Source organism: Dama dama, chromosome 22 (genome assembly GCF_033118175.1).
Source record: "Dama dama isolate Ldn47 chromosome 22, ASM3311817v1, whole genome shotgun sequence".
NCBI lineage: Eukaryota > Metazoa > Chordata > Mammalia > Artiodactyla > Cervidae > Dama > Dama dama.
In genome coordinates this window covers 42,853,905-42,877,279 of record NC_083702.1, presented here as the reverse complement: position 1 = coordinate 42,877,279, position 23,375 = coordinate 42,853,905, and the positions used below count along the sequence as shown (strand labels likewise).

At 46.5% G+C, this 23,375-nt stretch overlaps 1 protein-coding gene across 3 annotated transcripts in view; it reads left to right on the top strand.

Annotated features, from left to right (window-relative positions):
- USP18 (ubiquitin specific peptidase 18) overlaps positions 1-22,229 on the top strand; it is a 32,213-nt gene extending 9,984 nt beyond the window's left edge. For 2 of the 3 annotated variants that reach the window (XM_061125275.1, XM_061125276.1), the window contains exons 2-11: positions 664-774; positions 1,872-1,968; positions 2,971-3,116; positions 10,522-10,601; positions 10,878-11,024; positions 11,338-11,433; positions 11,858-12,025; positions 17,687-17,818; positions 18,293-18,342; positions 19,919-22,229. In XM_061125275.1, the coding sequence (XP_060981258.1) occupies positions 771-774; positions 1,872-1,968; positions 2,971-3,116; positions 10,522-10,601; positions 10,878-11,024; positions 11,338-11,433; positions 11,858-12,025; positions 17,687-17,818; positions 18,293-18,342; positions 19,919-19,964 (966 nt within the window). In that variant the 5' untranslated portion in view covers positions 664-770 and the 3' untranslated portion in view covers positions 19,965-22,229. Of the gene's footprint in view, positions 1-572; positions 775-1,871; positions 1,969-2,970; positions 3,117-10,521; positions 10,602-10,877; positions 11,025-11,337; positions 11,434-11,857; positions 12,026-17,686; positions 17,819-18,292; positions 18,343-19,918 lie in introns of all 3 variants that reach the window. The other variant, XM_061125277.1, reaches the window with a different exon arrangement.
- Positions 22,230-23,375: the final 1,146 nt, after the last annotated feature.

Here is a 23,375-nt window from a genome sequence, read left to right as displayed (position 1 = left end):
CCTTCAGAGCTATCACACCTTCAGGCAGGTGGTAAGGCCCTCATGCGCCTCATTGTCCAACCCCTGGAGAGGGACTGGGCCAGCTGTCTTCATTGGGGTGAATTCCTCGGGGGCCTCAGTCGGGGGCTGTCGACCACCAACACCCGTTGGCCTGGGGAAGGGCTTTGTCCTGCCAGAATCTGGGTGTCGCCACCTCCCACCACAGGCAACACAGCTGTTCCCACATCAGGGTACAATGAGTCAGGTATTGGGATGGTCCTGTGCACGGCACCCGTGGGGCGTCAACAGCACCCTGGTTTCCCCACCGAGGAGCCAGGACAGGCTTCCTCGGCCCCAGCGTGAGGACAGCCTTCAGGCAGTGGCGCTGATGGCCCCCAGGGATGGTTTGGGCCTGGGAGTGAGCAGCAGGGAGACTCAAGTGTGTGGCCTGGACCCTTGGTGAGTGTGGAGCCATTTGCCTGAATAGAGAGCCCGGAGGTAGGGGGAGAGGTGGCCGTGGGTCCTGATGAGGAGACAGTGGGGACGAGGGACCACGCGGACGGTGCTCGCTGATTCGTCATTTCTCGCCCTAGAGCTTTGTGGCTGGTCTCCCCAGACACTGACCCTCCAAGACTGGCCCTTGGAAGTCAAAACTGGTCACACAGATGTTCCTCCTCTTCACAGAGGGCCCCCCAAGGCCAGCTCATGAGAGCTCTTCTGGGAAGTGAGGTCGAGCTGTCCTGAAGACGCCTGCAGCTGCCATTGGCCCGGGGACCTTGGAGCGACCGCTGATGGGTACGTGCCGGGACTCCCGCCGGTCCTGGCTCTCTCCGCGTTTCTCGGCAGAGCCCGTTGAGAAGGACAAGGCAGAGGAAACCCAAGCCCTCCAGCCGAGGCCCCGCTTCTGCTCTTTTGTCTGCTTAGAAACGCTTTGCTTGTCCACTGGACCCTGAAGCCGTGGAGCCGCGCGGTCCGTGAGGCCTGCTCTCTTGTGCCTCCACTTCTGCAGCTGTGAAGTGGGGACTGTTGAGCTCCTGAGCACATAGGCTTGTTGGGAAAAATGGGGACTGCTTTAATCCCACGCACCAGGGGCTTCTGCTGAGTGGGGAGCGGACATCTGTGGCCCTGCTGGCCCGGATTCCTGGTTCTTGTTGCCCTAGCATGTACGCCAGAGCCCTTTCCCCAGGAACTCTTGAGAAAGTGGACTCCCTTCCTCTTAAGTGACACATTGTAGGTCTGCTGAGCACAGGGTGGGTGGGAAAGGGGAGGTTGGTGGTTAGTGAGTCAGAGAAAGGCTCTCTTGGTTTTCCCACATCCATGTAAGTTCCCTGTAGCTGGTAGCCTCTTGTGGTGAGTTTAGATGCGGTGGGTCCCCCAAGCTTTCTCTTGATTCCTCCCACCGTGTGGTAGGGCCTGGCTAGGGCGTTTGCACCAGGGTCTGGAATAGATTGTCTGGGAGGGTGCTCTCGCCCCGACCCCGTGGATGCCCACCCTGGCCCAGCTCTGGGGCAGCTGCCGGGCGGGGCTCCGAGCTCCCCCAGGTGCTATCCGTAGTTTTCTCTTCCTCTGCTTCTACTGCTGCGCTGTTACCAGGTTTTTTTTTTTTTTTTTTTATTTTATTTTTTTTCACTGTTACCAGTTTGACAGCGAGGGCTGCCCCTCGTTGTGGCATGTCTCTTTCCTGGACAGTGGAGACTCCGGCTGCTGTCTCACTTTTCAGAGGCTGGTGTTTCTCATTTCCAGTTTGTTTGCAAGCTCCTTAGTGAATTCTTTGTGCCCCTGAGAGTCCTTCGTAGGATTTCACGTCCTCATCAGGGCCGAGAAGAATGTTTGGTGTTTGTTGAGTTCCATGGAGGGTCTTTCTCTCAGTATCTTCCGTCTGCTCCTTGCAGGCCCAGTCGGTTTACACAACATTGGACAGACATGCTGTCTTAACTCCTTGATCCAGGTGCTGGTTAGAAACGTGGGATTTGCCAAGATACTGAAGAGGTAAGACCATTGTTAAGGCAGATAAATGTGTGTATTGTTTTTTGATGTCGTTTATTCAGTTATTCACAGTTATTCGGACTTTGAGAAGTCTTCTTTCAAAAGCTGCCAGAGAAGAGATCTTGTTTTGTACAATCTGGACTATACATTGTAATCATCTAGGAAGTTTAAAAAAATGTGAAATGCCGATCCCATCCCAGATATTTGGTTTCACTTGGGGTCTGGATGGGTGTCTAGGGTGGGGCCCAAGCTTTCGCACTTTCCAGAAAACTCCCCAGATGATTCTAAAATGCAGCCAGATTGAGAACCACTGATGTGGTTAAAAGGAAGTTGAGATAGTATCAGTGGGTGGGTCCATGAGTCTGTTGATTTTTCTCAAATAGCACACACAGTACACACAGTGTGAAAACCCTTCTTCTCAGGGGGTTCTGCCAAGAAGTGTTGAGGCTCAGCCAGCAGTGACTGAGTGGAACACCATGCCAGTGTGTGCATGTTCACATAATATACCTTATCACTCATTCTTTTCTGCCTTGATCTTCCTCCTTTTCCTGTTTCATGGACACAGGAGGTTGCCTGTAATTAAACAAATCATTGCCAGAATACACTGACGTTCCTTCCTGTGTCCTTCCCAGGACTAGACCTTACTTGCTGTTTCCCTTTGAAGGGCTTCAGGCTGGGCGTGTGCTGTGGACCCAGGACCTACTGCTCTTGCCCTTCATCTTGGTGTGATTCTCACTCAGGGTCTGGAGAGGGTGCCCCATCTCGAGAGGACGCTCTATAGCTGATTTGCTGACATGGCTGCCCTCAGCCTTGTCTGTACATCTTAGTCATCTGGGAAATAAAAATTTTGATAACCGGGCCCCACCCCCAGAAATCCTGATGTGGTCCATCTGCAGAGTGGCCCGGACATGGAGATTTTTGAAAGTTCTCCCAGGTGACTCTAGTGTGGCCCTGGCGTTGAGAACAGTGGGGACAGGGAGGTTCGTGTCTCTTCTCACCCGGCAGGATAACGGTGCCAGCTGGAGCTGAGGAGCGGAGGAGGAGTGTCCCCTTCCAGCTGCTGTTGCTGCTGGAGAAGATGCAGGACGGCCGGCAGAAGGCGGTGCAGCCCAAGGAGCTGGCGTACTGTCTGCAGAAGTACAACATTCCATGTAAGACGGTCCTCCTGCTCTGGCCCTGGCCTGGTGCTCTGAGGGAACGGGGAGATCTCGGAGGGGTGAGGGGGAGGGAGCAGAAGAGAGGAGAGTGGAGGGAAGGAGGGGCCTGATGGTCCCTGAGTGCACAGGAAGGAAACCCTCCTTGTGTTGGATGCCCGCGTGTGGATCTGAAATACCTTGGACGCCCTCATCCTGCAGGGACAGCATTCCTTTCGTTGTTCATGAGTGAGTTACTTTCTCGTACTCACTCTTTTCCTGCCTCTCAATGGAGTAAGTCAGCCTGAGTCTCCTCAAAGCTGGTTCAGCTGCATGGAAAGCATCCTAAAGAAACAGAATAAAGGATTCGTAAGGAGAAACCATATTCTACGAAAGGAAACTCTTAAATAGCTTAGTTTTTTTTTAAAAAACAAACTCAAATGAAATATACATCGCATACTATAAATTCGGTCATTTAAAAGTATACAATTCCGAGGTTTTCAGGATTTCACAGAGCTGTGGAATTATCACAGTCTAAATTTAGCAAATTTTTATCATCCCCCCAAAGAAATCCTCTACCCATTAATAATTGCTCGCCATTCTCCTTTGTTTTCTTCTGGGTTTCATACATCTAGCTCTTAGATCTAGACCCGTGTTTCATTTAGAGTTAAATTTTGTGCATGGTGGTAGGTAGGGGTCCAGTGTCATTCTTTCGCATGTGGTATCCAGTTGTTTCAGCACCAGTTGTTGAAGGCGCTCCTCTCTTCTTGCTGAGTTGGTCCAATCTCTTTCCTTATCCCAGTGAGCGTCCTCTCACTTCAGCCTGGCAAACGCCTCTCAGCCATCCTTGTGAGGCAGGCCTGGTGGTGGTGATCTCTTAGCGTTTCTGTGTGTGGCAAAGCCTGTATCTCTCCTTCATTTCTGAAGGATGGCGTTCCTGCATAAAGTTCTGTTCATCAGCAGTCTCTCCTTCCATCCCTTTGTGTATACCTTCCTACTTTCTCGTGGTCTGTAAGGTTTGGGCTGAGAATGTACTGAACCCCTTATGAAGCGGGTTCCCTTGTGGGCCATAGGCTTCTTTTTTCATACGGCTTTTAAGATCTCTTTGATTTAAAAAAAATTATTTTTGGTTGCTCTGGGTCTTCGTTGCTTTGCGTGGGCCGTCTCCCCAGTCTGGGGGAGTGGGGGCTACTTTTCCTTGCAGTGCGTGGGCTTATTGTGGTGGCTTCTCTTGTTGCGGAGCACTGGCTCTAGGGCACGTGGGCTTGGCAGTTGCAGCTCCCTGACTCTGTTGCACAGGCTCAGTGTTGTAGCCCGTGGGCTTAGTTGCTCTGTGACTTGTGGGATCTTCCCAGACCAGCGATTGAACCCGAGTCCTATCCACTTCACCGCCAGGAATTCCTGTCTTTGACTTTTGACAGTATTATGATGTGTCTTAGAGAACAGCTAGTTGAGAGGAATATGTTTGGGGATCAACAAAGTTCATGAACTTCAATGTCTGAATGTCTCCCCAGATTTGGGACGTCCTAGCCACTGTTTCTTGAGGTAAGTTTTCTACCCTTTCCCTTTTCTTCTTCTGGGACTCCATCAAAGTGTAGGTTGTTTCCATGCCTTGTAAGTTAGGTTGTTGATTTGAGATCTTTCTTGTTTTTTTAACGTAAGCATTTGTAGTCTGAATTTTTCCTCTAGCTTTGCTTTCACTGCATCCCATGAATTTTGGTATGTTATGTTTTTATTTTCATTTGTCTCTCAATATTCTCTTTTTTTTTTTTTTCTGTTATGCAACAAAGTGATTCAATATTTCTATACATTTCAAAATGAACACCATAGGTCTAATTACCATGGGTTACCATGCAAAGATATTACATAACTATTAACTCTGTTCCCCACACTGCACATTTAGTACCTGTGCTTCACTTATTTTGCAACTGGAAGTTTGCGCCTCTTAATCTCACTCACATATTTCTTTCCTCTTTCCACTTCACACTGGAGACTGCTCAGGTTCCTTTTTTGTTGTTATTCAGTCGCTCAGTCATATCTGATTCTTTTGAGACCCCATGGAGTGCAGCACACCAGGCTTCCCTGTCCTTCAGTATCTCCCAGAGTTTGCTCAAACTCATGTCCATTGAGTCAGTGATGCCATCCAACCATCTCATCCTCTGTGGCCCCCTTCTCCTCCTGCTGTCAATCTTTCTCAGCATCAGGGTCTTTTCCAATGAGTCAGCTCTTTGCATCAGGTGGCCAAAGTATTGGCGCTTCAGCTTCAGCATCAGCCCTTCCTGTTAGGTTGTTTGTTTTCTTAGTGTTGAGTTTGAAGAGTTTTTTGTATATTTTGTATCTTTTTAAAATATCTCTTTTGTGAATATTTTCTGTCAATCTGTAGTTTGTTTTCTCATGCTCCTGACAGAGCAGAAGTTTTTAATTTTAATGAAGTCCAGCTTATCAGTTCTTTCTTTTATTGATTATACCTTGCTGTTATATCTAAAAAAATAATCACCAAACCCAAGGTCGTGTGGACTTAGTCTTATATTATCTTCAGGAGTTTTATTTACAGTTTTGCATCTTACATTTAGGTCTGTTATCTATTTTGTTCATTTTTTTCTTTCTTAGGATATAGGGTCTGTGTCCAGATTGGTTTTTTTCATGTGGATGTTCAGGTATTTTAGCAACATTTGGTGAAAACACTGGTCTCCATCGTGAAAGAGCAGTTGACAGTTGTTTCAGTCAGTTCAGTCGTTCAGTCACATCTGACTCTGTGCGACCCCATGGGCTGCAGCATGCCAGGCTTTCCTGTCCATCACCAACCCTTGGAGCTTCCTTAAACTCATGTCCATGAGTTGGTGATGCCATCCAACCATCTCATCCTCTGTCTTCCCTTTTCCTCCTCTCTTCAGTCTTTCCCAAGATCTTTCAATCTTTTGACATTGTTTATTTTGATGTATTTTTGGGCTCTCTATTCTGTCCCATTGATCTATTTTTCTATTCTTTGGTAGTACCACTTTGTCTTGATAACTGAGGCTCTGTAGTTTGATATTAGTCTTCTGATTTTATTTGATTTTTTCCTTCAGTACTGTGTTGGCTATTCTGAGTCTTCTGCCTCTCCAGGTAAACTTTGGAATAAGTTTATCAATATTCATGAAATAACTTTCTGGCATCTTGATGGGAGTTGCATTGAGTCTAGAGATCAGGTCGAGAGAAAGAACTGGCATGTTGATAATTTTTAGTCTTTGTATCCATGAACATGGAATATCTCTCCATTGGGTAGGTCTTTTGATTTTATTCATCAGTGTTTGTAGCTTTTCTCCTATCAATCTTGTACATATTTGGTGAGATTTATATCTAAGTATTTCATTTCATGTGCTCTAATATAAATTATATTGTGTTTTAAATTTAAAATCTCACTTGTTCATTGCTGATAAATAAGAAAGTGATTGACTCTGTATATTTATTTGCCTTGTAGCCTTCAGTCTAACCATAATCACTTATTAATTCCAGGAGTTTTTGGTTATTTTGCATTTTTTATGTGAACGATCATGTCATCTGCAAAGAAGGACATTCTTAAATCTTCCTTTCCAGTCAGTATACCCTTTATTTCCTTTTCTTATCTAATTAGCTAGGGCTTCCAATACAACGTTGAAAAGGAGTGGTGAGAGGGAACTTCCTTGTTTATTTTCCTGATCTTGGAAGAAACACTGCTAGTATCTCACAATTAAATGTGATGTTAGCTGTAGGTTTTTTGAAGATGTTCCTTATCAATCTTAGGAAGGTTCTGTCAGTTCTTAGTTGGCTGAGAGTTTTTATCATGGATGGGTTTTGGATTTTGGCAGATGATTTTCTGTATCTATTAATGTACTCATGTGAATATTCTTTAGAGCCTGTTGATGTTATAAGTTCATTAATTGATTTCCAGTTGAACTAGTCTTGCATGCCTGGGATAAGTCTTGGTTGTGATGTATAATTCTTTTTACATTTTTTGGATATTCTATTTGCTAATATTTTCTTATGGATTTTGAATCTGTGTTCATGTGAATTATTGATCTGTATTTTTCTTTTATTGGAATGTTTTTGTCTGGCTTGGTATTAGGGTGAAGGTGATCTCATAGAATGAGTTGGGAAGTATTCCCTCTGCTTCTATGTTATGAGGAGATTTGGGGGGATTGGAAGAATTCCTCCCATAAATGGGAGGAATTTGGTTGAATTCATCAGTGAACCTAGTGGATGCTCTGTTCATTTTTCCTCATTCATTTTTCCTTTCTTTCCTCAGACTGTATAACCTCAATTGACCTATTTTCAGGTTTGATGATTCCTTTGCCAACTCAGATCTGCTCTTGACTACTTCTGGTGAGCACGTCTGTCCTTGTACTCTTCCAGTTAGGAATTTCAATTTGGTCTTTTACATATTTTTTCTCTCTATTGATACTTTTTGTTTGGTGAGACATTGTTTTCATTCTTGAGTTATTTGGAGTTTTTGGATGCTTTAGTTCTTTGAACATATAGTAATAACTAATCTGAAGTCTTTGTCTAGTACGATAACATCTGGGGCGTCTCAGTGAGTTTCTAGTGATTGCTTTTTTTCCTGTGTGTGCACCACATCTTTCTGTTTCCTTGTGTGTCTTGTAATTTTTTGTTAGAAACTCGACATTTTAGATAATGTGACAACACTGAACATCAGAAACCCCCACAGTGGGGTCTGTTCTTGCCATTGTTTTTACTGTGGCTGTTCGTTTAGTGACTTTCCAAGACTAATTCTCTAACATTTATATTCCCTGTAGTATGCGGCCATGGGAGTTTTTGTGTGGTTAGCTAAGTGTCAGGTAGTGATTGACTAGAAATTTCTTTAAATGCTTTGCACTAACAAGTCTTCTAGTCTTTGCCAAGGGGCCCTGTGTGTTGACTGGGTGCATCTTCAAAGCCCAGGCAGTTTATGATGCTTTGAGCCTTCATTTCATGCTTGCACAGAACCTTAAAATCGGTCAGATGGAAGAGACTGGGATCCTTTCAGGTCCTGGGCATGAAAATGACTTTCCAGATCACCAGGAATATGTCAGAGCCTTTGAAAGTGTGAGGGCTTCCCTGGTGGCTCAGATGGTAAAGCGTCTGTCTGCAGTGTAGGAAACCTGGGTTCGATCCCTGGGTTGGAAAGATCCCCTGGTGAAGGAAACGGCAGTCCACTCCAGTACTTTTGCCTGGAAAATCCCATGGACGGAGGAGCCTGGTAGGCTACAGTCCACAGGGTCGCAAAGAGTCGGACACGACCGAGTGACTTCACTTTCACTTTGAAAGCGTACAGTGAACATGTTATTCCCTTCAAGATCTTTCCTTTGAGTTTCTGGCCAGGCTTTTCTTGCCTCAGCTGGCATAGTTGCCTTAGGTAACTGCATTGTTTATTGTCGCTGAGCATTTTCCACAGATGCCCTAGGAATAATACAGGCTTTCAGCTCTGAGTCAGGTTAAATAACAGCAACTTCCTTTAAATGGGCTTTTCCCCGGAGCTACTGCAAACAGGTCAGATCCTGGGAATGCTCCTGGCCGGGGCTTTCCTAGGTGCCCAGTCCAGCCCCAGCCTGTCGCCTTGTGGCAACTGCAAGGCTTCTGGTTTTCAAGGCTTCTGCAGAGCAGTGAAGAGGGCGTGGGAACCAGCCAGATTGAGGAAGCCGCAATCCCTGCTCTGCAGTTTTTCCTGAATCCCTAAGATTTTTGTAAACTCTTGATTTTGTTGCTTTTGTGGAGGAGTGGGTTTAGAGAGACCCTCTCTCTGCTGCCCCAGGTGTAGCTCATGTTTCTCTAGTTTTCCTAACAGTTTGTACACCTGGGGAAGTCTTCTCTAAATTGTGAGTCCATAGATGTGAGTGCATGGATACTCACCTTCTGCTAGAATGTAGGTTTCCTGGGGACAGGAACTTTCTCTGGCTTGTGCAGTACCTGTATGTAGGAGGAGTGAAGGAAATTATAGATTGGGCAGGGCCCCTGTGTTTCTCAGCTGAATTGGGACTCCTGATTCTGCAATGTGCAGATGAGGCAGGATGTCTCTGCCTGGCAAAGTGACTTGACCCTCTTCATGTCCTGTGTTGGCTCTGGGGCAGGCAGCCTGCTGAAAGTAATTCCCTGGAGACAGCATCAGTTCAACCTGTTCAGTTCAGTTCAGTTCAGTTGCTCAGTCGTGTCTGACTCTTTGTGACCCCGTGAATCGCAGCGTGCCAGGCCTCCCTGTCCATCACAAACTCCTGAAATTTAATCAAACTCACGCCCATCGAGTCGGTGATGCCTTCCAGCCATCTCATCCTCTGTCAGCCCCTTCTCCTCCTGCCCCCAATCCCTCCCAGCATCAGGATCTTTTCCAATGAGTCAATTCTTCACATGAGGTGGTCAAAGTATTGGAGTTTCTGCTTCAGCATCAGTTCTTCCAGTGAACACCCAGGACTTATCTTCTTCAGGATGGATTGGTTGGATCTCCTTGCTGTCCAAGGGACTCTCAAGAGTCTTCTCCAACATCACAGTCCAAAAGCATCAATTTTTCGGCACTCAGCTTTCTTCACAGTCCAACTCTCACATCCATACATGACCACTGGGAAAACCACAGCCTTGACCAGACAGACCTTTGTTGGCAAAGTAATGTCTCTGCTTTTTAACATGCTATCTAGGTCGGTAATAAATTTCCTTCCAAGGAGTAAGCACCTTTTAATTTCATGGCTGCAGTCACCATCTGCAGTGATTTTGGAGCCCCAAAAAATAAAGTCTGACACTGTTTCCACCGTCTCCCCATCTATTTCCCATGAGGTGATGGGACCAGATGCCATGATCTTAGTTTTCTGAATATTGAGCTTTAAGCCAACTTTTTCACTCTCCTCTTTCACTTTCATCAAGAGGCTTTTTAGTTCCTCTTCACTTTTTGCCACAAAGGTGGTGTCATCTGCATATCTGAGGTTCTTGATATTTCTCCCGGCAATCTTAATTCCAGCTTGTGCTTCTTCCAGCCCAGTGTTTCTCATGATGTACTCAACCTGTAACTAGCCTGTTAATCCCTGTTTTTGGATTATCAGCTTGGAATTTGAATTGATTAACCATTCAACTGGGCTTTCTGGGTGACTCAGATGGTAAAGAATCTGCCTGCAACACAGGAGACCCTGGGTTTGATCCCTGGGTGGAAGATCTAATTAGTGATGCTCACCGATTATGTGCTGGTTATTGAGTTGGTAAGGAATTAGACTGACAGAGTCTTTGCTTCCATGGAGCTGACAACTGAGAGGAGAGACAGGCCAAAACAAAATAAAACCCCCAAATATTGAGTACAAATTATGATAAGTATCACAAAGGAGATGGTGTTGAGTTAGCAAGTATGAATTCTTAGTCCGGCAGCTGGGGCAGGAGGGCATGACCAGCGTCCTGGGCCCTCACCCTGGGAGTTGCTTTTCTCTTTGGTCAGTGTTTGTCCAGCACGACGCTGCCCAGCTCTACCTCACAGTCTGGAACCTGATCAAGGACCAGATCACAGACGTGGACTTGGTAAGTCCTAGAATGGAGAGCTCAGAAAGGGAGGGTGCTGTGTAGAAAGGGTGATGCCATGTAGAAAGGACTGAAAGAGGAAACGTGTAGAATGCTCACCACAGTTGTGCAGTGTGGCCACTGTGACTTCTTTGCACCTTAGTGAGCAGGGGTGGGGGCAGCCGCTGTTTCCAGAGCTGTGTGGCGGCTCCAGCTCTGGACGTGGCCGACCCGCTCACTCGGGCTCTCTTTGCCCCTCTTCCTCCTGCCCACCCCCTCCACCGCCCCACCTTGCAGGTCGCGAGGCTGCAAGCCCTCTACACCATCCACATGAAGGAGTCCTTGGCCTGTCTTGAATGTGCCTCGGAGGTGGGCAGAAACAGCAGCATGCTGGCCCTCCCTCTGTCTGTCTTTGACATGGACTCGAAGCCCCTGAAAACGCTGGTGAGGTTCCTCCTGGGGAGTTTGCTATTCCCTGCAGCCCAATGTTGCCGGCTCTCCCTTGTTTCTGTAATGCACCCTTGGCTTTTAAAAACTAATTTCCATTTCCTAAGCGTGAGTCTGGCTAAGTTCTTTGATTTGCAGGACAAATAAATCTCTCCTCCCACTCCCCTTGTCCTTCCTGAGATTCTCTCTGAGATCCTGGCATGTGCACCATGCGGGCTGATGTTAGGGGGACCTGGGGAGAACCCTCGTCTGTGGGGAGAGGGGTGACCCCAGGTGGAGTAACCCTGGCTTTCTCTGCTCTCTGGGGCAGGAGGACGCCCTCCACTGTTTCTTCCAGCCCCAGGAGCTGTCCAGCGCGGACAAGTGCTTGTGTGGGAGCTGTGGCAGGAAGACTCGCTGGAAGCAGGTACTCGCTGCTGATCAGAGGTTTCCCTGGACCGTGGGGCAGGGGGGGGCGGGGTGTTGGGGAGAGGGCACGCTGAGGGAGGGAATCCGCCAGGCTGGGTCCAGGATCCTGGGGCTTCTGATGCTCGGAGCTGTGGATATGCTCCTGGGGCCCCATCACTGTGGGGGTGGGAGGGCACAAGAGCCACACTCAGGCCCACCCTCACCTGGACTCAGGGAGCAGACTCCGCAGTCCCCTACAAACCCCTGTGGAGCCCTGGGCTGCTCAAGCCTTCTGTGGGAGACCCAGCAGATTCAGAGGAGGGGTGCTGTTCCACTCCCTTCTTTTTGGGGAGGAAGAACATCCCATTGGCCCTGGTGCTTTTTGGAATTGACCTGTTTCAAGTGCCTGGGACTCATCTCCATGGTGACTATGTTTTTTCCAGGTCTTGACATTGACCCACCTGCCCCAAACACTGACCATCCACCTCATGCGATTCTCCATCAGAAACCTGCGGGCAGAAAAAATCTGCCACTCATTGTATTTCCCCCAGAATCTGGATCTAACCAAGCTCCTTGAGACGGAGGGAGAGCCCTACAGTGCTGAGGAGCAGGTGAGGGCCCTCGTGCTCCTTACACACACACACACACACACACACACACACACACACGCACCCTGGCCTCATCAGAGCTCATGTCTTTTGTCTGTCTCCCTCCCCTGAGCTGCCCAGCGTCACACACACCGGAGATGTGTTTTGGGTTTGGGGCGTCATCCTCTCCTGAGCTCGGGAGGCACAGGGAGGAACACTCACCAACGCTTAGTGTGATTCGTGGAAACACACTCACACATTCAAGAAACACTGATCTTTCAAATAAAGAGTTTAGAGTCTTCTCGAATAGCAGCCTGGGGGCTGTTAGCTTCACATTCCCACCAATGTTGTGTTGGCAGCTGCATTTCTGTTAAGACTCAGAAGACTTTATTTCTAATGACTGGATTTGTGCTCAGCTACCTTGCAGCACTGATGGAAGGAACGATACATCAGAACCTTCCTTTTACATAGCATGTGCCTCAGGTGACCCGCGTCCTGGGTGCTGAGCAGCACCAGCCTCGTTTCCTTCTCCCGCCAGATTACACTCGCCTAGGGGATAAGAAAGCAGCCAGCACTTGGGGCCAAATTAATTTAGAGTAAAGTTGGATCCAGTTGTCTTGAGCTAGTAAGTTGTCGGGAGATTCTGAGAAAAGTGACATAAAAGTCTTTTCTCCATAGGTTTAAAATCCTACATTTATTGCCATATATACATAGGTCCATTTTTGGACTGTCTGTTTTGTTCCACTGGGATGTTTACTATCCATGTTCTAGAACTATGTGTTTTTTTTTTTTTTTGAAAATTGAGGCCTGACTATGTGTTTGAGTGGCTCCTATTATAACAGGGTTTCCTTCCCTGTTTGGGGCATAGCATTCTGTTCTTTCCTTCTAGTTTCCTTATTTCCACTTGCACAGCCTACCTAATGAAGTATCTTAAAATTCTTTTATTTTGAAAAGACGTGTGAGGAATTATATAATATCTCCCTATCTACCAACAGCCTAAACAGTTGTGCAGACTCACAACCAGTCTTTCTTTACTGACACCCCATCCTCTTCCTTCTCCAAACCTCTACTGGGTTATTTTGAAGCAAATCTCAGATGCCGTGCATGTCATTTGCAAGTATTTCGTTATGTCTCTGTAGGGCTTCCTTGGTGGCTCAGACGGTAGAGTCCACCTTCAATGGTGGAGACCTGAGTTCAATCCCTGTGTCAGGAAGATCCCCTGGAGGAGGGCATGGCCACCCACTCCAGTATTCTTGCCTGGAGAACCCCCACGGACAGAGGAGCCTGGCAGGCTACAGTCCATGAGGTCTCTAAGAGTCGGACATGACTGAGTGCCTAAGCACACAGCACATGTCTCTCTAAAGAAGAAGCACAGTTTTTCCAGACATGACCAATTCCATCTCATGATTATGTAATATCCTCTAATATCCAGTCAGTTTGTGGATCTCCTTGACTGTCCTGTAAGCTGTTTGCTGTGTTTGAATCTAGATCCACATAAAGTCTGCACTTGGATTTGCTTCAGTTTGTTCCCTCCCTCCCTTGGCCTTTCTTTCTTCTGTAGGTTCCGCTTCTTTGTTGTTCTCCCTCCTTTTCTTTTCCTTGAGATGAATTTATCTGAAGGGTCTTGTGTACACCCAGAATTGGCTAGTGGTCTTGCTTGGCGCATTTCTCTCTCCTTGTATTTCCTGTAAACTGATAGTTTGATCCAGAGTTTGCCGCAATGTAATGTTAACAACCCAGCATAATGTCCTCACACAAGAACAGAAAATGATTTGAGCCCTCCCTTTTAGGGACTAAGCTTTGTTTTGTTGACTAAAAAATATAGTCACAACCTGAAAGTAGAGATTTGTTTTATTTGGTGGGAATGTTTAGGACTCGGAGTCCCAGAGACAGTACCTCAGTAGCTCTGAGAAAACTGCTCCAAGGAGACAGGAGGGCAGTGAACCAGTCAAGTTGCTCAGTTGTGTCCAACTCTTTGCAACCCCATGGACTGTAGCTTACCAGGCTCCTCCAACCCTGGAATTTTCCAGGCAAGAGTACTGGAGTGGGTTGCCATTTCCTTCTCCAGGGGATCTTCGTGACCCAGGGATCGAACCCAGGCCTCCTGCATTGCAGGTAGATGCTTTACCATCTGAACCACCAGGGAGTCAGGCTATATACAAGTTTGCAATGGAGGGAGCAGGCAGTCTGAACATCAAAGATCAGGTATTAAGTTAAGGAGTTTAGCATTCTTTGTATGGGAAGATGCAAGCCTCTGGGCTTGAATTCACTCCTTTCATGTGTACCTCAGCTACCTGAGCACCTCAGCCAATCCTGTTTCCGTGTTTACCTTGCGTCTTGCATCTCCCCCTACCCCCACCAGCAGTCACTGTGGGGGGTGGCAGCATCCGCTGGGCCTCAGTTTTGGGGAGCCCTCTTTCACATTTGGAGGCCAGAAATCGCTGATGGCTGTGACAGTTCTTGTTTATTAATAGGCAGAAGATATTTTCATTTCATAGTTTGTACCACCCTCATCCTGTCCTCTTCATAATCCCATTTCAGAATATCAGGTAAGGGACATTATTTGACTGTATTGAGAAGAAAAATACAATTTTCCTGACTCTTGTGGAGATCTTGCTCAAAATGAAAACTCTCACCACTGTTCCCTTTTCACAGAGAATCGTCTCTTATCTAGCCTTTCTGAGACCAAAGGGAGCAGGGTTACTTACCCCAAACCTGGTGACTATGCTGGTCTTTCCTTTACCGTGATGCTCTCTTACTGATTCTGCTCTGCTTCAAATCTGTCTCCTCCAGGCCTCTCTCCTGGGGCTTCTTTCTTTGCTTTTGGATCCTTTCCTGCCCATTTTTGTTGGTATTTAGTTTTCATCGCATTCCTTTTTCTTCCCATTGTTCAAATGTCTTCTCATTAGTTCTTAAGATTTCGATCATCAGATACTGAGGACTTCCGAGTCCCTATCCCCTACCCAGGTCTCTCTTGTTCCCCAAACCAGGGTGTCCACCTCCTGCTGAGTCCTGAGACTTGCTGTCTTCATCCCCAGACACCTCTGTTCCATGTGTAACTTTATAGCACTAACATCTTCCTAATTTCCAAGCCGAGAATCTGGGGTTCATCCTTGTGGTGCCCCTACTTACTCCTCCCCACTGTATCCATCAGTTACAGTGACTTACTGTTTTTCCTTGACTTTGCACAAATCTGTCCCCCACTTCCTCAGTACTGGAGTGAAAAGCTGGTGCTTTGGAGCCAGGCAGGCGTGGGTGGAGGTCCCACCTCTTGATGAGCTCTGAATCTGATGTGAGTTTCTCTACCCCCTGAGCTCAGATTCCATGTCTACAAAATGGGATTGATGCCGACACCCCGTGTACAGGTTTGCTGTGGATATTAAATGAAATAGTGCATATGAATCACATTTATCTCTAAACATAGAATCCTATTTAGTCATTAGCTGTCATCAAAATCCATTTCAGAATGCATCATGTTAGATGAAGATATACCATATTGTCTTATGAGCCTTGAATGTCTTGTTCTGAAGATGTATTATTATTTTTAACAGTGGACCTCCAGGGAAGTCCCCATAGCATCTTCTTTAAAAATTTTATCTATTTTGACTGTATTGGGTCTTTGTTGCTTTGTACTGGCTTTCTCTAGTTGTAGAGATCAGGGGCTACTCTTTATTGTGGTGCGTGGGCTTCTCATTGGGGTGGCTTCTCTGGTTGTGGAGCACAGGCTCAAGGTGCGTGGGCTTCAGTAGTTACAGACCCGGGCTCAGTAGTTGTGGCTCGTGGGCTTAGGTCTGCAGCATGTGGAATCCCAGACCAGGGATCAAACCTGTGTCCCTTGCATCGACAGGTGGATTCTTATCCACTGTGCCACCAGGGAAATCCCTGAAGATGTATTATTAAGTGAACTGCAAAGTATTTCCTGCTTCTAATTCTTACACTTCTCATGAAAGATGTGAAGACAATTTTCTCTCAGTGGCTAGACATATTTAGGCATATTTTTTGTATACAGCGTAGGTGTGTAAATATGTCTGTAGTTAATAAAATTGTCATCAAGAGACTGCTAAAGGCACTGTAAAATCATAAAAAGCTGTAACTTTTAGCGCAGCAATAAATAATACAAATCTACCAGGAGATCCAGCCAGTGCATCCTAAAGGAGATCAGTCCTGGGTGTTCATTGGAAGGACTGATGCTGAAACTGAAACTCCAATACTTTGGCCACCTCATGCAAAGAGTTGACTCATTGGAAAAGACCCTGATGCTGGGAGGGATTGGGGGCAGGAGGAGAAGGGGATGACAGAGGATTAGATGGATGGCTGGATGGCATCACCGACTCGATGAACTTGAGTTTGAGTAAACTCTGGGAGTTGGTGGTGGACAGGGAGGCCTGGAGTGCTGTGATTCATGGGGTCACAAAGAGTCGGACACGACTGAGCGACTGAACTGAACAAAGAACCAGAATAATAACGTTTAAGCTTATTTTGACGTAGTTCACTTGAGCAAGTATGTCATAAAATATTTGAGTGTGTTGCTAATGGAAATATTCACTTTTTAAATTTTATATTATATATACATTTGTCTATCACCTATCATGTAACAATTCAAATATGCTATTAATATTATAGTGCATAAATTATATATTTATGCTCATTATTTTTCTTACAGCATATGAACCTTAGGTTTCTAAAGAAAAAAATGATAGACTCAGCATCTGGATATGACTCTTTAATTGGTCAGGAGGAATAAGAAATATTTAATTCACAATGCAAAGTAATTTTTTTCTTTGAGGGCGCTTTATGATGTAATATGTAAGAAGAATATTGTATCTGAAAGTGAAAGTCACTCAGTCTTGTCTGACTCTGTGACCCCGGCAAGAATACTGGAGTGGGTAGCTGTTCCCTTTTCCAGGAAATCTTCCTGACCCAGGAACCGGGGTCTCCTGCATTGCAGGTGGATTCTTTACCAGCTCAGCTCCCAGGAAATATTATATTTAAATCATGGAAAAATACAATATTAGTTCACTTTTGGGAAAAAAAAACAAGTAATGTATGTGAAGACTTAGCCAAATGCTGAAAGTTAGCTAGTAATTATCATGTTAATAATGCTTGTTGTCAATTCCTGGCGCTTCTTGCAGGCTGTCAGTCTCTCACCATTTCTTCCTCTCTCAGCTGTGACTCTGCCTCACTTGGAGTCTCAGGCCATTTTCACATCCCTTCACTCTGGTGTTCTCAAACACAAATCTGATGATGCTGCTCTCCTGCGCAGAGCCTTCCAAGGCCACCACTGCTGGGATGTTTTGACTCCTGACTTGGCCTCAAGGGAACCTGATTGGTTCCCTGCACCTCTGCCCCATCCCTCAACCCCATCCCCCTCCACCATCCCCCGGGGTGTGCTGCCGGGCCTCCACAGATCCTTCAGGGTCAGTTTAAGCACATTGCCTCTGGGGAGCTTTCCTCCACTGCTCATTCCTTCTTGTTTTGGGGGCAGAGACTGGTTCCCAGATTTATCTGTAAGCCTGGTGTGAAAAACCTCGCTTCACAGCTGTGCTGTAAGTAGGTATGAGCATCTGTGGTCAGAGATGGTCTTCTGGGGCCCTGGGCGCACCAGTGCCTGGCAGAGAGGCTCTGAGAAGCAGAGGGCCGGAAGAGGAGGCGTCATGGGGGTCCCTTTATCCTTGTGTCCTTCAGTGTGGAGGGTACTATGAGCTCTTTGCTGTGATTGCCCACGTGGGGAATGCTGACTACGGTCACTACTGTGCCTACATCCGGAGTTCTGCAGATGGAGAATGGTTCTGCTTCAACGATTCCAATGTTTGTTGGGTGAGAAACGTCCTCCCAAACTGCCCCTTGCCCTGGGTTCTCCATCTCTAATGGGTTCTGAGCCAGGACTGGAAGGCCATTGAGACCCAGACACACTGGGGTCCTGTTTTCTCTGTGTGTTGGGGGGCCTTTGTGAAGTTTGAAGCCCTTTTCTGCATGGAGCCCCATCTGGCTTACAGTTCTGCTACAGTCTGCTGAGCTTAGCGTCCCGGTTTCTGGAATTCTTGGCTCAGGGCCCTGAAACCTTGTGCTCTGGGCTAGCCTATGAAGGTAGGAAGCTCTAGAAAGAGTTACAAAGTCTGGGCCCAGCATAACCAAGTGTAGACAATGCACTTGAGGGACTCGGTGTGCCGAGTGCCTATCACTGGGTGATCGAGCCTGGGAGTAGTCAGACTGGTCTGTCTGGGGGAGGGAGGGCAGCTGGCAGCATCATCACTCTCTGGCCACTTAATCTGGTTTGTCTCTGTCCTGCAGGTGTCCTGGGAAGACGTCCAGTGTACCTATGGGAATCGCAGCTACCGCTGGTGAGGAGGGCTGGGTGGTGGGTCCCATGAGATCACGCAGGGCATCTCTTGCTGTAGGAAAGGGCTGCCACGCCCAGAGAATATGCTCAGCCTCATCTTTTCAGCCCCATCCACTGCACTGCTCCTCTCCTAGTTTATTTTTAAAATTTTTTTCATAGGTAAAGGTTGGACATTACCTATGTATTTTTGAATTAGTTAAAAACATTTTTGGCAGTGCTGTGTCTTCGTCGCTTTCTCTAGTTGTGGCGGGTGGGGGCTACTCTTTGTTGCAGATGTGCAAGCTCCTCACTGTGGTGGCTTCCTTCGTTGCAGAGGACAGGCTCCAGAGCTTGCGGGCTCAGCAGTTGTAGTGCCCAGGCTTAGCTGCCCCATGGCACGTGGAACCTTCCCAGACCAGAGATGGAACCCGTGTCTGCGGCACTGGCAGGTGGAGGCTTAACCACTGCACTGCCAGGGATGTCCTCTTGCAGTTTAGACCCAGCAGTGCTCAAGTGTCTGAGGCTCCCAAACGTCACACCATCCCTGGCTTTGCACGTGCTGTCCCTTCCCCTAGTTTGGCCCTGGGGCAAACCCCCTTCATGCTTCCATGCTTCTGCTCATGCCCACCTGCCCGGTAATGCCTTCCCGGCACCATCCAGGCAGGTTTGCAGGAGCCCCTCAGATGCTTTCCGTCATGTGCTCACCTCTTCACAGCCAGGACCACACTGCTCGGTCACCGTTCACCTACATAACATAACACCTACATAACATTCTTTCACGTTAACCATGAACTCTTCGGAGGCAAGGATCACTCTTGTCCTCCTCTGTTGTCTGGTACGGAGGCTTGACTTTAGTCAATAGCAGTAAATATATTGTCGAAAATCAGTAACTACACAGAGGGGAGGCTGGAGAGGAAAATGCTGGGCAGAGATAAAGCAGAGACTTTGCAGGTTTTTTCTGCAGAGCTTCTGGGTTAGAGGTGACGTTGCACACTAAGTGTGGTGTGGGATGTGGCCCCAGCCACACGAGTAGGTCTTCACTTGGAAACTGATAAATTGGGTGAAATTTTTCTTGAAATCCTGCCCACCCCCAACCTGCTACTTTTCCTCTTCTCCTTTTCTTCTAAGCATCTCCCTTAGATACACTCTTAGATACACACTTTATCACCTTTTGGTTGTCAGTGGTCCCCTGTTATTTAGATCAGGGTTTGGCAGATTTTTTCTGTCAAAGGCCCGAGCGAATGTTTCAGTTTCTGGGATACACAGTCTGTGTCTCGGCTCCTCGGCTCTGCTTCTGCAATGCAAAAGCAGCCACCGGTGGTACGTGAGTGAGCATATGTGGCTTTGTTCCTGTTACATTTACTTAAGTTCATGGGCTCATAGTTTGTCAACCCCTGCTTGAGATGTTAGCTAATAGCTTAACAGTAGTTATTTACCTGGGTCCCCAGTTTTGTCCGCTTTGAGCTGATAGATAGATGAAGAGCTGATCCAGTAACCCGGGAAGTTTTCTGACGGGTGTTCTATCATGAAGTAATAATGTGGTAATGAACTGTGACTGTTTTGTCTCAGTGATGCCCTTGCACTTTTTTTCTTTCTAGGGGGGAGACTGCCTATCTCCTGTTTTACATGAAGACTGAGTCCTAATGGATGTTCCTTAAACCTTCAGAGACCTACAGAGTATCATCTTCCTCTTCTGTTCCTGTCTCTGCAGACTCTTGTAAGAGATTCTGCAGTGAGGAGAGGCACCATTTTCAAACTGTTTACATTTTATTTATAGTCAGTGGTGATTATTAGAATATTTAGCAGTGACACTACGCAGGTCTGGATCGGTCAGAACGGGTGCCACTGGTGGACTCATGGCTGGGTCAGGTCTGGATTGCTTCTGCTGCACAAGGCGGTGATCCTTTAGCTGGGAGCTGCAAGGTCCGGGTGCTCCCAGGGGAAGAGAGACCAGGCCAGTGCTCGTAGCAGGAGGCAGTTGGGTAACAAAGGGCTGTGGTCAGGAATTATTTCAATATTCTACTGCTAATGTGACTGTACTGGTAGGTACTGACTGTATATCATTTCTGTTTATAATTTTAAAAACTTTTAGGGCTTCTCTAGTGGCTCAGTGGTAAAGAATCCACCTGCCAATGCAGGAGACATGGGTTTGATCCTTGATCTGGGAAGATCCCACATGCCGTGGAGCAGCTAAGCCTGTGCACCACGACTACTGATCCTATGTTCTAGAGCCCAGGAGCCACAAGGACAGAGCTCACATGCTTTAGAGCCTGTGCTCCGAAACAAGAGAAGCCACTGCAATGAGAAGCCTGTGCACCACAACTAGATAATAACCCCTGCTTGCCACAACAAGAAAAAAGCTCTCGCAGCAACAAAGACCCGGCACAGCCAAAAATTAAAAAAAGAAATTTTAAAATGCATATCAATTACATGAAACTCAAGTGCTTTGTGATTGTTATTCATTTATTTGATAACTATGTGTTGATCACCTATTCTGTGAAATGGTATGCCAAACACAATAATGAATACAATTCTTTCTCTCAAAAAGAACTTTTTAATTTAATGAAGGTTGATTAAAATACATACAATACTGGGGGTTTATGCTACAGGAATTTGAAGGGAAATAAATGAAAATTCTTCTGCTCTGTGCCCACAGGAGAAGCCTGAAGGCTTGGAAGGGGGCTGAGAGTGAGGACAGTCAGTTTACAGGGAGAAGCAGACCCAGTGGCGTGGCTCAGAGTTCAAAGACCCTCCACACACTTGGATGGAAGGGAGTTGGGGGCTCAGCCTGTTGATCTTGATCCACGCTCAGAAGTTTGGGTCTAGCTTAATAAGTAATAAGGATTTTTTTTTTTTCTTTTGGAAAGTGTTCAAAAAGGAAAGGAACAATTAGTGGTGTTTCAGTAAAATGGATTTGCTGGTGACATGGGTTAGAGACAGGATGGCAGCATGTGTGGACAGGCGTGCCAGTCCCTGGAGCCATGTCAGAGGAAGAACGTGAATCGTGGGGTACCCAGGGAAACTCTGCACCAGCCTGGGAAGAAGTGTGTGGACACCCCCCACCTACAGATGAAGTGACTCGGTCATTCACGTGTTTAACGACTTGTTCAAGATTTCATAGTTTGTGAGTGGCAAAGCCAAAACCTCCAACATGAAATGAGGGTGATTTATTCTTTTTATTGGCAAGAATTTAGCCACACGAGAGTAAATTCTCACCGTATATTAGCCAAACAATGTAGTCATGGACAGATCCTCTTCCTTAGTGCTAACTGTCGCTAAACAGGTGTGTGTATATTCCTACCTCTACCGTCACAGACGATCATAAAGCTCTTGGCTGAAAGCCACAGAAGCTGTGTTTTTTTTTTTTTCGCAATATGGAGGCTGGAGTTTGAAATCAGGGTGTCACAGGGCTGGTTTCTCCAGGAGGCTGTGAAGGAAAGTCTGCCCTGGCCTTTCTCCTGGAGCCTGGTCAGGCCAGCCCCACTTTCATCCCCTGTGTGGACCTGAGTCCCTCTGGCCTCCACCTCCATCTTCACTCACTGTCTTCCCTACATGTGTTAGTTGAGGACACCAGCCATGGGTTAGGGGCCATCCCAGTGTAGCATGACCTCGCCTTCACTTGGCTAATTTCATCATTCTGATGTTCCAGGTGGATAGGAATTTTAGGGGGACCCTATTCAGAGTAGTAAAATGTATTGATTCCTTTAGGCCTCATTCTAAGCATTGGCATGCATATTCACAGATATGAATAATTTTTACATCATGAATTCTACTGGACAAATTATTCTGCTCATTGTTTTTTCTCATAATAGTGTCTTAGGAAAGTTTCCAAGTCTGTATGTAGATGGATAACATTCTTTTGAATTGTTACATTTACTCCGTAAATATACTATATTTTTTCCATTCCCATATTGGTAAATATTTAGGGCATTTCCATTTTTTCACTATTCTGAGTACCTTTAGATGTGTTTTTGTACATGAGTAAATATTTCTGTAGGTACTGAGGGGTGAAATTATGGATCAAAGAGACTGAAGGGAGAAGTTACATGTAGACTCCAAGTTAAAGAGGAAGGGTACTAATAGATCATTTTTAACATCCTGGATTGAAGGAGAAGAGAAAGGAATCAATTGACTTGAGTTTCTGGAAGCAGCTGATTTCTACGCTATTTTGTTTCTTCTCCAAAGTGCTCCCTTATCCATCCATATATCCGTTTGTCCAAAAATCAAGGTTCACAGAGATGCCCAATGCCTGACCTTGTGTGAACTTTGCTGTGGTCTTGTTTTGAGGGTTTGAGGTCTGTGGTTATTTCACCCCCATGTACCCCTGCTGTCTGCCACCCCAGATTTCTTCAGTGCGTACACCCAATATCTTTGCCCCCTTGTTTTAAAGTAGTACTTTAAGGAATTCCCTGGTGATCCAGTGGTTGGAACTCCACAGGGTAAAGGGCATGGGTTCAATCCCCAGTCAGCTACCCAGGCCAAGGCCAAGTCCTGCCTACTGGGGTGCCCACAATAGTCTGCCCACATAGAGTTCCCATAGACCATACAGCTCCATTACTGGTGACCAGATGGGAGTGTGCTGTTGGGCCCCATAGAGTGTGTCTCCTGTATGAGGCCACCTCTCCATAACAGGGAAGCATGAGCAACCTACATAACATACAAATAAGCACAGAGATTTAGGCAAGATGAGGCAGCAAAGGAATGTCTTCCAAACAGTGGAACGAGATAAGAACTAAGTGAAGTGGAGATGACAGTCTACCCAGTGGATCTCAAAGTCCTGATCATAAAAATGCTCAGTGATCTTTGGAGAAGCCTGGGTGAACAGAGAAGTTTAACAGAGACGATGTTAAGAAGAAGCCAGTGGAGCTGAAGAAGGAAATCACTAATGCACTCAAAGAAAACAGTAGTGGATTAGATTGACACAGCAGAATGGACGGTGAACTGGAAGACCATAGTGGGAGTCATTCAAGCTGAACAGAAAGAAATTTTTTAAATGACAGTTTAGGGACTTTCCTGGTAGCCCAGTGGTTAAGAATCTGACTTCCAAGGCCGGGG